The sequence below is a fragment of the Phalacrocorax carbo genome, chromosome 22 (genome assembly GCF_963921805.1).
Source record: "Phalacrocorax carbo chromosome 22, bPhaCar2.1, whole genome shotgun sequence".
NCBI classification, from domain to species: Eukaryota; Metazoa; Chordata; class Aves; order Suliformes; family Phalacrocoracidae; genus Phalacrocorax; species Phalacrocorax carbo.
This window is the reverse complement of record NC_087534.1, coordinates 3,522,028-3,534,893: the sequence shown is the minus strand read 5'-3', so window position 1 is coordinate 3,534,893 and position 12,866 is coordinate 3,522,028. Positions and strand designations below refer to the sequence as shown.

At 50.6% G+C, this 12,866-nt stretch overlaps 2 protein-coding genes across 2 annotated transcripts; both read left to right on the top strand.

Annotated features, from left to right (window-relative positions):
- The first annotated feature begins 2,533 nt into the window (after positions 1 to 2,533).
- CNR2 (cannabinoid receptor 2) lies at positions 2,534 to 6,050 on the top strand. The gene is made up of 2 exons (XM_009507355.2): positions 2,534 to 3,611; positions 3,934 to 6,050. The coding sequence occupies exon 2, from the start codon at positions 4,001 to 4,003 to the stop codon at positions 5,048 to 5,050; it is 1,050 nt and encodes a 349-aa protein (XP_009505650.1). The 5' UTR covers positions 2,534 to 3,611; positions 3,934 to 4,000; the 3' UTR covers positions 5,051 to 6,050.
- A 1,587-nt stretch (positions 6,051 to 7,637) lies between these two features.
- FUCA1 (alpha-L-fucosidase 1) lies at positions 7,638 to 12,775 on the top strand. Its single transcript, XM_064471275.1, has 8 exons — positions 7,638 to 8,003; positions 8,597 to 8,731; positions 8,949 to 9,086; positions 9,771 to 9,876; positions 10,308 to 10,508; positions 10,720 to 10,910; positions 11,737 to 11,836; positions 12,531 to 12,775. Exons 1-8 carry the CDS (start codon positions 7,660 to 7,662, stop codon positions 12,669 to 12,671), a joined length of 1,356 nt encoding a protein of 451 aa, XP_064327345.1. The 5' UTR covers positions 7,638 to 7,659; the 3' UTR covers positions 12,672 to 12,775.
- Positions 12,776 to 12,866: the final 91 nt, after the last annotated feature.

Genomic DNA, 12,866 nt, shown 5'->3' with positions numbered 1-12,866 from the left:
ATAAATCACTTCATATTAGGTGATCGCTTAAGACATTTTGTTTTATTGTAAAGACCAAATCTCTCAGAAATTATGGCAATGAAATATTCAAGGCCAGTGCTTTCAGAGTGCCGCAGGCACACTGTGCTGGATGATTACACCAGGAAAAATTAATTTTACATTATCAAAGCAACCGGTATGTTAACTTATTAATCACAAGAATTCTGAGATGTCTCTGCAAATGAAGAAACCATCCCAAGTGATATCAGAAACCGCGCTGCTGCGTGCAAAGCAGTGCAAGTCTGACAGCTGATATCAATCGCAACAACGCACTGAAATGGAAAAGGACTTTTTCACTTGTAGATTTAATTTCCTCCGAGCCAGCAGAGTTATTAGGCTGGACTGAGTGGGCTCACAAGCAGATCTAATGGGGTGAAGGTTCCTCTGCTGCTTCTGGGCAGACTTTGCAGTCAGTGAGGCTGTATCAGAAATATATTGCATTCCCAAATGCCTTATCTGCATTTTGTTCCTAATAGCTGGGCTTCTTGTTCATTCAGTGCGTTGCCTCCATTTGCTGCCTCCTGAGGTTCTGCTGCTGTTACTGGCGCTGTCTGGGGATTTCTCCATTGCAAGAGATGGGGTTTCCATTGCTTTATTTTGGCAGAATATTCCCCACCATCAGAGATCCTGCTGGCAGGAGACACTTTGCTGTGCTGGGAGGAGAATTAATCCCCACTCGACTCCTGTGGCTTCCAGGGACCCAGTCCCTCTGTGCCGCCGCCTCCTGGCTCTAAAGGAGGGTGAGAAGCTGCTTCTCTCTTTCTTGCTGAGCTGAAACGTCAGCCCAGCAGGCAGGGACTCCAGGCTTGTTGGGCTGGTTGTGGTGGGGAAGCAGAGCTGTGCCCAGAGCTGTAATTCCCAGGGAGGTGAAGATGCTGCCTTTCAGAAGGGGGTTTCCACCCTGGAAGTGGAACTTGCCCCATGGAGGATGCTGCAGATCAGCTCTCATCCCGGGACCCAGATATGGGCTGGCTTGTTTCCCAGGAACTGAAGCACGCAGGAGGCAGTGGGCATGAACAAATGGTTGAATCTAGGAGCCTATCTGACAAGAGAAAAATGCCCCCTGGGCAGGTAAAAGCAGCTTTATAAAAAAAAAAAAAAAAGGCAGTGTGAAGAGAGGGGCTCTGGGCACTGCCTGTGTTTTCACACTCTGGACCCTCGGCAGAAGAGATCTTGCGCTGGAGCAAAGCCCTGTACTTTCCTTCACAAACAGGGGAGCTGGAAGGAGGATTTGGGGGAGCTCTGTCAAAACGTAAAGAGATTCGTCCTTGTCATTCAGCCTGAGACACAACAGATGTGGGAAGCGGTCTGGGCTGGCTGATTGCTACGAGCCCAGCACAGTATTTTGATTGAACCTGAGGGCTTATCTGAATTATGTGTCAGCTTAATGGAGAGAGCTGTACCAGAACAGTCAGTGCAGGAGTTATTTTGCCATTATAACCAAATTCTCTCCCTGGGCGACGTAACGTGAGGGATAGCATTTTGCTGGCCTTCAGTCTCTTGCCTAGTGTTCAGTACAGTTTCCAAGCTTCTAAGTACATTCGTTGGACATTACAGAACTGCAGATACTGAGATGGTCCTGGGAATGCTGGCTGCAATTAATAGATGTCAGGGTGATGCTGGAGTCAGCTTAATTAAGAGATGTCTTGGTTTGGATGCTGGAGTTTTGGCTGGGGAGTTTTCGATACTAAAAGAGGCAGTTGCTGCCCTGGTGGCCCCCGGTGAGCTCTGAGATATGTCAAAGTCCATCTGCCCACTGAATCTGTCTCTCTCTGGAGGGAGAGATGTTGTCAGGTTTAATAACAGCAGTTAGTAATTACTGCTGCCCTTGTAGTGTTTCTGTGAAGAGCTGCAGGAAACAAGAGTGCTGAGATTAGAGTGCAACATCTCCGGTCCCGTGTGATTACCCCATGCCAAAGCCTGATGTAAGAGGAGAGAGGCTTGCTGCAATGCTGAGCCACATTTCAGCCCAAAGTCCAGGACTGCTCTAGTCTGATATGCCAAGAAATGCAAATCAGGGTTGAACTGCTCTGGCTGTAATGTACGATGAATGCCCTGCAACCGCCGATGTTTGAGCCTCATCAGGCAGGCAGGAGCAAAGTGCTGGGGTTCAGGCTCTTTTCCACGAGATCCTAGGCAGCATCTCAAGTGCTCTGGCATATTTTGCAACTACTGCAAAACACAGGAACAGTGATGGGTGCCAGGGGGTGGAGGAATCAGCAGGGAAGGAAGTAACAATGACAGGTATAAAATACATGCCACTGCTAAGATGTTACAGAGGTTTCTAGCATGTGGGTCACTGCTGGCTATTGACGCCTCTTGCTGAATTTCAAAAAACAGAGAAACCACAGATGGTCAGCTGCAGGTGCCTGGAGCCCAGCAGTGCAGCAGCCTGGCCCCTGCACCGCCTGGGCACTTGCTCCGCTTCCTGGGTAGCTGTAGTCATCACACATCTCATCTGCTGTGGCTTGCATGTTTCAGACATTTCCTCTTTTGAAAGAGAGCTGAGGGCAGGGAGAGGCGGTGGCTGGTTTGTTCTGAGGGAAAGGGAATGTTGTTAGCTCAGTGCTTTCCTCCAGCAGTGGGAACTCATGGTCCCATTGCCTGGATGTGGGATCCTGGATACTCGAAGCCAGGCGGATGCTTTCAGCAAGGGCCTATCCCACGGGCTTTTGCAGCAGGGCAGTACGACCTGCCGGCACACAGCACTCGGGACACAGCATCTCTCTGCTAATGAGGCAGCTTTAGTGTATCCAACAGCCGCCTCTTCATCTGCTCTCTATAACCCAGTCCAGGATGACCTTGTTCCCACTGTTACGTGAGACAACACAAGGCAGCTGAGCCCTCAGTGAAAGAGCATTTGGTTTAAAGCACGAGTATAATCAAGAGCAAGAATGGGAGAAGAATAACATCTGAAGGACAAGCTCATCAGTGTGATGAAGATGAAGGGATTTAAATGAATTAAGCTGCAGAAGTGTCAAGAAAACCATGACTTTGCTGCCACAGAGTGCACCAACCAGTGCAACATCTGCCTATGGGAAAATAAGGCATTTCTCTCTGTCACATCTCTGCTGAAGCTAAAAATATTGATGAAACTAACCTAATCCTGGGCATGGACAGGGCTTCTTAGGTTCAGGCGGTCTAACTCCTGCATGTCCCCATTTTTATGTCAACCTGTGCTCTAATATTGGTGTTAAGCAATAACTTTTAATCTCTCTGACCATGGGACAGACTGACTCATGACATGGAGATTATGGGGGGGAGAAATGCAACTTTAATGAAGCTGAGCTTTATAAAACTGCAATGGGCAAGCTTAAATATAAAACCAATCTTGTCATTTTATGTGTTCAAACAGCTCTGGTGAAGAGTAAATGCTTCAAAGTGCACTTTGAGTTCCCAGATGAGCCGCACTGTGTGTAAATTCCCTTGTCCTTCTCCATCCCAGCCATCTCCTGAGGCAGCTTCACCCGGACAGGCTGTTCTCCAGGGCCTGTCTCCGGCCTCTGCACAGTGTCATCATGAGCAGTCCCTTCCACCGCTGCTGGCCCTGAGCAGTGAATCCCAGAGGACTGGTAAGAGCTGGCCCAGGATTTGTACAATTCTCAGCGTTGCTGCTTCCCTCTTGTGGTGAGGAAACAGACCAAGAGACAGACGTGGTACAGATGTACCCATGGGCTGTGATAGACGTCTCTCAGCCAAATCACTGGTGGGACAAAGCCTGGCTGGGAAAGGGTGGAATTTGTCTCCAGTATTTGGGCTGTGGACCTGAAAGTAGGTCTCCCTGGGCTATTTTCCCTTCGCTTGCCTCCCTGTAAAGGAAGGGATGTGTCTGAGCGGGCTGAATTTATTGCTCATCACACACCTCTAAGTCCTCTTCACCTCGGTCTTTTTCAGAGCGTCTGAAGAAGTGCAGAAGGAAGCAGAAAGGCTCTCTGCAAGCTCCTAGCTCCAGTTAATTATAATGGATATTTGTAAGATACATGAAAACGCCTCCAAATGCAGCATGAACACCATGGAGTGCTTTATGGTCCTCAGCACACAAGCACAGAAGATAAGCATTGCCACACTGTGCGGCCTCTTTGGGACACTGTGCATTTTTGAGAACTCTTTGGTGCTGTACTTGATCTTCTCCTCTCCTGGGACCAGGAAAAAACCTTCCTACCTCTTTATCAGTAGCCTGGCCTTGGCTGATATTCTGGCCAGCATCATCTTCGTCTGCAGTTTTGTTAATTTCCATGTCTTTAATGAAACTGATTTCTCTAAAGAAATGTTCCTGCTGCAGCTGGGCGGGGTGAACACATCCTTCTCTGCCTCCCTGAGCAGCTTGCTGCTGACAGCCCTGGACCGTTACATCTCCATCAGCCGGCCCTCTGAATACAAGCTCCTCATGACAAGGAAGAGAGCGTGGATAGCACTGGGGATGCTCTGGGTGGCATGTGCGACCATTGCTTCCCTGCCCCTCCTGGGCTGGAACTGCTGCACGCTCAATTCGACCTGCTCCGAGCTGTTCCCATTTGTGGACGACAGCTATCTGTCGAGCTGGATCTGCTTCATCATGGTCATGCTGGGGTGCATCATCTACGCCTACGCGCACGTGCTGTGGAGGGCTCGCCAGCACGTGGCCTACATGGAGAAGCGCCAAGTGCAGCTGGGAAAGCAGAACACCAGGATGAGGATGGATGTCATGCTGGCCAAGACCCTTGTCATGGTGCTGACTGTCCTCGTGCTGTGCTGGTCTCCGGTCCTCGTTCTCATGATCTACAGCATCTTTGCCGGGCTGAGCAATCACCTGCGCAAGGTGTTTGCCTTCTGCAGCACCCTCTGCCTGCTCAATTCCATGGTAAACCCCATTATTTATGCCCTGCGGAGCAAGGAGCTGTATTCCTCCCTGAGGATGGTCTTTTCTCGGTTCAGGAGGCACCTGAAGGCCCCTGAGGAAAGCCCAGAAGCAGAGAGCACCCATAAATCCTCCATGATAGAGACTGTCTGTGAGGACATGCGCGTAACCTAGGGAGGCAGCCGTGGAAAGTCCACGCTTGGGCTGGCAGGGACAGTGTGGATCACTTTTTCTTTTCTCTTCTTATGGAGGTCCTGGGAAATGAGGGATCAGATGCCTGTCATGGAGCCAGCTCCCGCTGATGTTCATCTTAGATGCTGGGACATAAAGTACACAGGCTTACACAGGCAGCCAGTCCCCAAGCTGCAGAGATACCGGTGCCACGCCAGTGTGCCAGCTGTGAGGCAGCGGATAATGCTGTGCCCTAGAACACCAAGCAGATCCTAGTATTTTATGACAACTCCTCCTGCCTGGCCCCCCACCTATCAACCAGTAACTCCTAACCTATTTTTGTTACATTTAGTGGTGACTTCCTTACACTCCATAAAATATAGCTAACCACAAGTAAAACACTCTGCAGACCTTCAGGTTCTCTAGAAATCCCCAGGTATCACATAACTCTCTCTAAACCCCTTAATGGGCATGGGCAGAGTTGTACAAACACCATCAGCAATGTGTTAATAGCACATCGCTACGTAGCAGAGGTACATCTGTTTAGACCAGACCTGAATGTCATCCCAGGGTGTTACGTATTAGCAGCACAGTTGACAAACGGTCTTCGGGTCCTGGCAAAGGTGGCAGAGAACAACACCAAGTCGTGATGAGCTCCTGCCCACAGTGAATGCTTCGCTGCATCAGGCAGCAGCAGGACCGGCAGCAGCACGTGGTACCTCGGCCCTTGCTGGAAAAGGTGCACATGGTTTCTCTGGACTCACTTGCAGACAGTCCTGGCTAATCATGTCTCACAGCATTTGGGATCGTGTTGATTATAGCATCTAATTCTTTATGGAAAGCTGAAATGTTCTCACCATGACTTACGGACTCTGCCATAATTGAGGATTTTGAGGCAGACCAGACCCTGCAGGCAGCATGTTTCTTTCAGCAAATCTAAGGAAAGCTAACCTGTGCCATGCAGGCATTTGTTGGATGTTATGTGATTAAACATTAAATCCATTTTTCAGCCTTTTCTTCCATTAACCTCTGGGGCATAAACTCCTCCAGGTGACAAATTTAAGCCCAAGCTGGGGCAGATATTCTGAGAATTAAGAACTCGATAGATTATTTTGCAAATTACACAAAAGCGGCACCTTTAGCTGTAAAACCTGCAAGGAGAGCAAAGTGGGACAGGGCCCTTCGCCAGGGCCTCAGAGAGCAGCAGGGCTCCTGCTGGCTCCCGAACCACCTCCGATGGGGATGAGCCTGGCCCAGGGCACAGCCATGAGGCCCTTGGACTCTGCCCTGTTTCCCCACAGGATGCACCCATCCCTCACGTGTGGGTTTTGGAGCCAGGCCCTGGGCCTGCTCTGGCTGCGCAGGAGGGCCGGGGGGAGAGGGGTCTCATGGAGGCTGAGCTACTGTGGGGCCAACCCCATGGGCTGTCTCCTGGCTCCTTGTGGCATGGACACAGAGGCCCAAACTGCAGGAATCATAGAATTGTAGAATGTCCTGAGTTGGAAGGGACACACAAGGACCATCGAGTCCAACTCCTGTCCCTGCACAGGACACCCCAAATTCACACCATGGCTCTGAGGGCCGTGTCCAAGTGCTTCTGGAACATCGCCAGGCTGGTGCCGTGATGCCTCCCTGGGGAGCCTGTGCCAGGGCTCCACCACCCTCTGGGGGAAGAGCCTTTCCCTAATGCCCCGCCTAACTCTCCCCTGGCACATCTCCCTGCCATCCCCTCGGGCCCTGGCGTTGGTCACCAGAGAGCAGAGACCAGCCCTGCCCCTCCTCCTGCCCTCGGGAGGGAGCTGCAGAGCGCCATGAGGCTGCCCTCGGCCTCCTCTGCTCCAGCTGAACAACCCAAGGGACTTCAGCCGCTCCTCGCACGGTTTCCCCTCTAAACCCTTCCCCAACTCCATGGCCCCCTCTGGACACTCTCCAGTAGCTTTATACCCTCCATGTCCTGCGGCGCCCAACCCTGCCCACAGCACTCGGGGTGAGGCCGCCCCAGCGTGGGGCAGAGCGGGGCAATCCCCCCCCTCGCCCGGCTGCGATGCAGGGCTCGGTGCCCCCCAGGGCACGGCTGGCCTCTGGGCTGCCAGGGCACGCTGCTGGCTCATGCCCAACTTGCCGTCGAGCAGAATCCCCAGGTCCCTCCCTGCAGAGCTGCTCCCCAGCCCCTCGCTCCCCAGCCTGTCTGTACAGGGCTGCCGAGCCCCAGGGGCAAAATCCGGCACTTGCCCTTGTTAAACTCCATACAGTTGGTGATTGCCCAGATCTCCAGATGTCTCTGCAGGGCCCTTCTGCCCTCAAGAGTGTCAATAGCTCCTCCCAATTTTGTGTCATCAGCAAATTTAATTAGTGTTCCTTCCAGCCCTGCATCCAAGTAATTTATGAAGAGAGTAAAGAGTACCGGCCCGCAGAACAGGCCGTTCCCCCAAGGAAGAGGCAGACAGGCGGCTATAGCGGGGCAGAGCCTCGCTGGGAGGGAGGGAAGGGGGCGGCCAGCCCCGCTGCCGGCGGACCGCAGCCTCGAACCGGCGGCCTCTCCCTAGCCATGGCGGCGCCTCGCCGGCCCCTCTGTAGCCGTGGCGGCGGCGGCGCTGACGTCACGCGGCAAGATGGCGGCCGGCGGGCTGCTGTGGCTGGCGGCGGCGCTGGGGCCGGTGCTGGCCGCGCCGCGCTACCGCCCGGACTGGGTCAGCCTGGACGCGAGGCCGCTGCCGGCCTGGTTCGATCAGGCTAAGGTGGGGGTGTTTGTGCACTGGGGGGTGTTCTCCGTCCCGGCGTGGGGCTCCGAGTGGTTCTGGTGGCACTGGCAGGGCGAGCATCGCGCCGACTATGAGCGCTTCGTGCAGCGCCGGTACCCGCCCGACACCACCTACGCGGACTTCGCACCCCGCTTCACCGCCCACGACTTCCAGCCCCGCGAGTGGGCCCAGCTCTTCCAGCGGGCTGGTGCCAGGTCAGCGTCGGGTGCTGGCCAGGGCGGTTGGGGTCCCTGAGGGGATGGGGGGTAGGTCTGGGGGTCCCTGAAGGAAGGAGTGCCATGCCCAGGGGTCCCTGAGGGAATGTGGGAGCCATTTCTGGGGATCTGTGAGGTGATGGGGGTCCCTGGTCCCTGAGCAGATGGGAGGGCTGTGTCTGGGGGTCCCTGAGAAGATGGAAAGGCCCAGAGAGGATGGGGAGGCTGTGCCTGGTGTCCCCAAGAAGATGCAGAGGTCCCTGAGGGGATGGAAGGGCCAAGTCTGGGGATACCTGAGGGATTAGGGGTCCCTGAGCAGTGCTAGAAATCCCTGAGGAGTCCTGCCAAGGGTGCTGAGATGATGGGTCTTGCTACTTCCTAATTCTCAATTATTCATTCTTTTCTGGCATTAAAATCCATTAAAAACCTCTATTGTAGTTGCTTCTAAATTTAAAGGGTAATGAAACAGGGCTCCTCACAGCATGCTTATTCCGTCCCTTGCTTTTATAGTGACTGAGTTTGCCAGTGAGGCTGGGAAATATCTTAGGTTGTTCCTTTATCATCCTGATTGGGTATTTTTTTTTTCCCATCAGGTATGTGGTACTGACCACGAAGCATCATGAAGGCTTCACCAACTGGGGGTCACCTGTGTCCTGGAACTGGAATTCTCTGGATACGGGGCCTCACCGAGATCTTGTAGGAGAGCTGGGACAAGCCCTCAGGGAGAGGTACGGCACTGCCAGACTGTGCTGTTCCTTTCGTCTGTGCGCACTGAATTCGCCTGGCTGTTCTTGACAAACAGCGGAAAATTATGAGTTTAATACAAAAAAAGTATACTTGCAAAGTCATGAAATCTTCTGTGAGATAATAATGCCAGTAATCTGTCACTGGTTCTTAATCCTTACTGCCAGCCTAACTCTTTCTTCTGTGTTTTCTGTCCTTCAGCAACATACGCTATGGACTGTATCACTCCCTGTTAGAGTGGTTTAATCCACTCTATCTAGCTGACAAAGAAAGTGGCTTCAAGACCCAGGACTTTGTTTTGAAGAAGACCATGCCAGAACTTTATGATCTTGTCTTAAAGTAAGCACTGCAACCAGTTAGGAATCAAGAGCATTTACTGGTTTCAGTACTGTAGAGAAAGATGCAAAGAGAATGCAGAGAAGAGAGGTGACAAATGTTACATTTTGCCAAGGCAAATCTGTTTTCTTATCGGTAATGATTTGTGATAATTAGAAAAAGGGCTCACATTTGCCCTGTGGACAGTTTAATTTGTAGAATAAGGTAGAGACAAAGTTTTCATGCAAGACCGATTCCCTTTAATATTGCCTCTGTGCAGGGTGGCTTTGAAAGTGGAGCAATCTGCTTAGTATTTAGTTGAGTAGAAAAGCGATTTCACTGTGAATTCACATCCTTGCCTTGCTTCCCCTTGTTGACAAAAATACGAGGCCTGGACACATGTTGCTTAGAATGGCTGTTGTCCCAGGTCAAGAATGTGCCTCGTAATTGCTTTTGATGTGCAGACTTCTATGCTTTGGAAGAATTGCATCCTCTCCTGAGCCGTGATTGTCATCACATCATTCTTTGCTGCCACAAGAACCTCACTTAAAGCTTTGTTGGAAGTAGAAAGTGATAGCACAAACCTCCTGGTAATGTCAGGCAATAGGAAGAGGAAGTGAAGCTAGACTCCAGACGCAAGAAGCACAGTGCTTCCTCTGTGGTAGGAGAAAATAAGCCATTTTGAAATAACATTCATCTCTCTGTTAGATATAAACCAGATTTGATTTGGTCGGATGGAGACTGGGAAGCTCCGGAGTCATACTGGAATTCTACTTCTTTCCTTGCCTGGCTTTATAATGATAGTCCTGTCAAGGTATTGCTTTCAGCTATCCCTCATGGCCACTGGCATTTTATGGGTATGGAAGGTCTGGCAGCAGGGAGATATGAATGTGATCAAATCAGAAACCTGCCTGACAGATGCCAAATGTGCTTTATTCTTTCACAAAAAATAAGAAGCCTACACTGTGCGCCTGTGAGAAGACTCTCGTGTCCCCTACAGCACAGATGTGGGAGGCTCAGAGGCCAGGAACCTTGTTGCCTCAGCTCCGTCTTGAGTGAACAGTGGGAGGTTCTCCCAGAGAGGGATTCAGCCTTCTCTAGAGGATCCTCTTTCTTTCCACTGATTATGCAGGGGGTTTTAGGGGCTTACCTTCTAACTTAGATGCCTTTGTTAACTTAGGAGGCATGAATGCAAGCTGAGAAGTCCAAGACAAAACACCCTCCCTACTCTGTTTCTTCTTTCAGGACACTGTTGTTGTTAATGATCGTTGGTGTAATAACTGCTCTTGCCATCACGGAGGCTACTACAATTGTGCTGACAAATACAAGCCAGGGACCCTGCCAAGTCACAAGTGGGAGATGTGCTCCTCCATTGACAAGCTTTCCTGGGGCTATCGAAGCAACATGAGCATTGCTGACTTAATGGATGAAGCAAGTATCATTGAGGTAAGAAATCTGAAACCAAAATAAGAGGTGTGGGGAGTTACTGAGAATTAGAGGTTTCCTTCATCCTCCTACTCGCAGAAGGAGTTGCCCTGTGTTTTGTACAATCAGCTGGAGTTAAAGGAGCAGTTGATGAGGACAAAGCCCTCCCCAGGTTTCTTTGGTGTCAGAAGTGAAGATGATGCTATTTGTTACCTTGGTTTAACTGTCGCAGGAGCTAGTGCAGACTGTGAGTTTTGGAGGCAACTACCTTCTCAATGTGGGACCTACAAAAGAAGGGGTGATTGTTCCCATCTTCCAAGAAAGACTTCTGGCCCTTGGGAGGTGGCTGGACACTAATGGGGAGGCAATTTATGAATCAAAGCCATGGAGAGTGCAGATGGAGAACAGCACAGACACAGTCTGGTAAGGGCTCCGTTGCTTGGTACCATCTGGGCTGGGACTTTCAGAGCTGACGTTTCTTTCTTATTTGTTCTTAGATTTGGTGCACTCTGAAGTGTTGCCATCAGGCAACGCAGATGGTGTTTGGGTAATATCTGACAACTGGAGCGTTCAGTTACTGCCCTGGGGTGTTTTCTAAGGAATATCTTGCTTGAAAGAAGGAATAAAAATCAGGAGGACTTCATCCGTCTTGCTTGATTTGGAAAACAACAACTCTTGCTAAAAAAGATTTCCATGCTGCTGCTGTCAGGACTGTTTAAGTAGTGGTCCTGGCTAGTTTGAATTTCGCAAATGTAGTTCATCTAAATGCATACAGATTGTAAATATAGCGATACTTGGTTTTAAGCTGTTATATAACAGTACTAATCACTGTTGCCCAACCATTAGATTTATACTGGCTGAGGGGGGCATAGCGAGTCAATAGCCAGAAACTGCTACAAAACGGAGTTTTGTTTTTTTCCTCAAGTGTGCCCAAGTGCGTTCAGTCTAGAAATGCAGAGTGATGATGAGGATAAGTCCTCTCTGTTGACCACAAGCTGAGGCAAGGACAGGTTGGCAAATGCCATTTGCTTTTAGGAAGCACGCACAGACTTTGTTTGGGTTTCATCAGCCATTGCTGACTGGCTAAATGGTGGGTCCAAAGTGACAGATTTTGGAATGAGGGGAAAGTAGGTGACCCTTGTGCGGTGACGGCAGGCATGCCGGTGTTCTCGTGCTGTCTGGAAGGGTCAGGCTCCTGTCTGGTTCTCTCTCTGGGGCTCTTCACCTTGCGGAACTCTTGCTCTCTTAGGTACACTTCTAAGGGACCAGTTGTCTACGCCATCTTTCTGCTCTGGCCTCGGGACAACGTTTTGGAGCTGTCCTCACCCGCTCCATCCCCAGCCACACAAGTAAGGAACTTGGAAAGAAAGATAACGCACTCTGAGAGCCCACCTTGGGCACGTGCGGGCTGGGAAGGTCCAACCTGACTTGGAAACTGGGGAGAGTGTGGAAGTTGTCATCCTGTACTTCTTGTTCTGGGGTGCTCTGGCCTCCCTCCAGCTCCTTGCAGCATCCCAGGTTATTCCTCAGGCTTTAGCTCACTCTTAGCACAGAACGTTGGAGAGGACTTGCCAGGACAGGCTCATAGTCTGCCATAGAATAGGCAGAGATGCTTCTCTCCCAGAGTCTTTTGATTTTATTGACACAGGGAGGTGAAGTAAATAACAAGCCTCACACATAGAAGGGATCACTGGTATTGCATCTGAAATTCAAATCAGGTACACTGACCCGCTAATTGTAAATGGAATTGCAAGTGACGCAAATGCCAGAGTGCCCTTTGATCTAAACAAACAGAGGTAAAGCCTGCTCAGTAAAAAAAAAAACAAACCCAAAAACAAAACACAAAGAAAAAACCCCAACAAACTACAGCCTAATGTTTGGCCCCGAAATATCCCATGTGTTACCTTTTGCACACTGTGAGCGATGGATGGAATGAGTGGGAAATGCTATAGGGAGACTGCAAACGTGGTTTGGGTGTACTGGGGTGTTCAAATGGGAAGTACCTGAGCTACGTCTGAGTGTTCCCCCTTCCCTCCTCTGCAGGTGACGATGTTGGGTTTTGCAGGGACTCTGAAGTGGCAGAAGTCCCCAGGTAAAGGACTGCTCATAACTTTGCCCTACATGCTTCCATCTCCTCTGCCACCTCAGTCTGGCTGGACTGTCAAGCTCGAGGGTGTGAAGTGACAGCTGTGGGACGAAAGCAGCAGTCTCCCCCTGCCTTTCTTTTAAATTGAATCTAAGAGGATTTTTCATTTATTGTTGAATAAATTGGTTTTCTCTTAAGAGAATTTCTCTTCTAATCCCTTTTGCCTGAGAGCGATCTGTGTATCGGCAGACCTTGTTTGGCAGCAAAGGGCTGACCTCCGTGCTCAGCAGTGG

Bases quoted from the DNA above. Each gene is read 5' to 3' on its own strand.
- CNR2 (XM_009507355.2), top strand. From the start codon at position 4,001: ATGGATATTTGTAAGATACATGAAAACGCCTCCAAATGCAGCATGAAC.
- FUCA1 (XM_064471275.1), top strand. From the start codon at position 7,660: ATGGCGGCCGGCGGGCTGCTGTGGCTGGCGGCGGCGCTGGGGCCGGTG. The intron at 9,087-9,770 runs GTAAGCACTGCA...TCTCTCTGTTAG, and splicing joins CTTTATGATCTTGTCTTAAA to ATATAAACCAGATTTGATTT. The intron at 10,911-11,736 runs GTAAGGGCTCCG...TTGCTCTCTTAG, and splicing joins AACAGCACAGACACAGTCTG to GTACACTTCTAAGGGACCAG.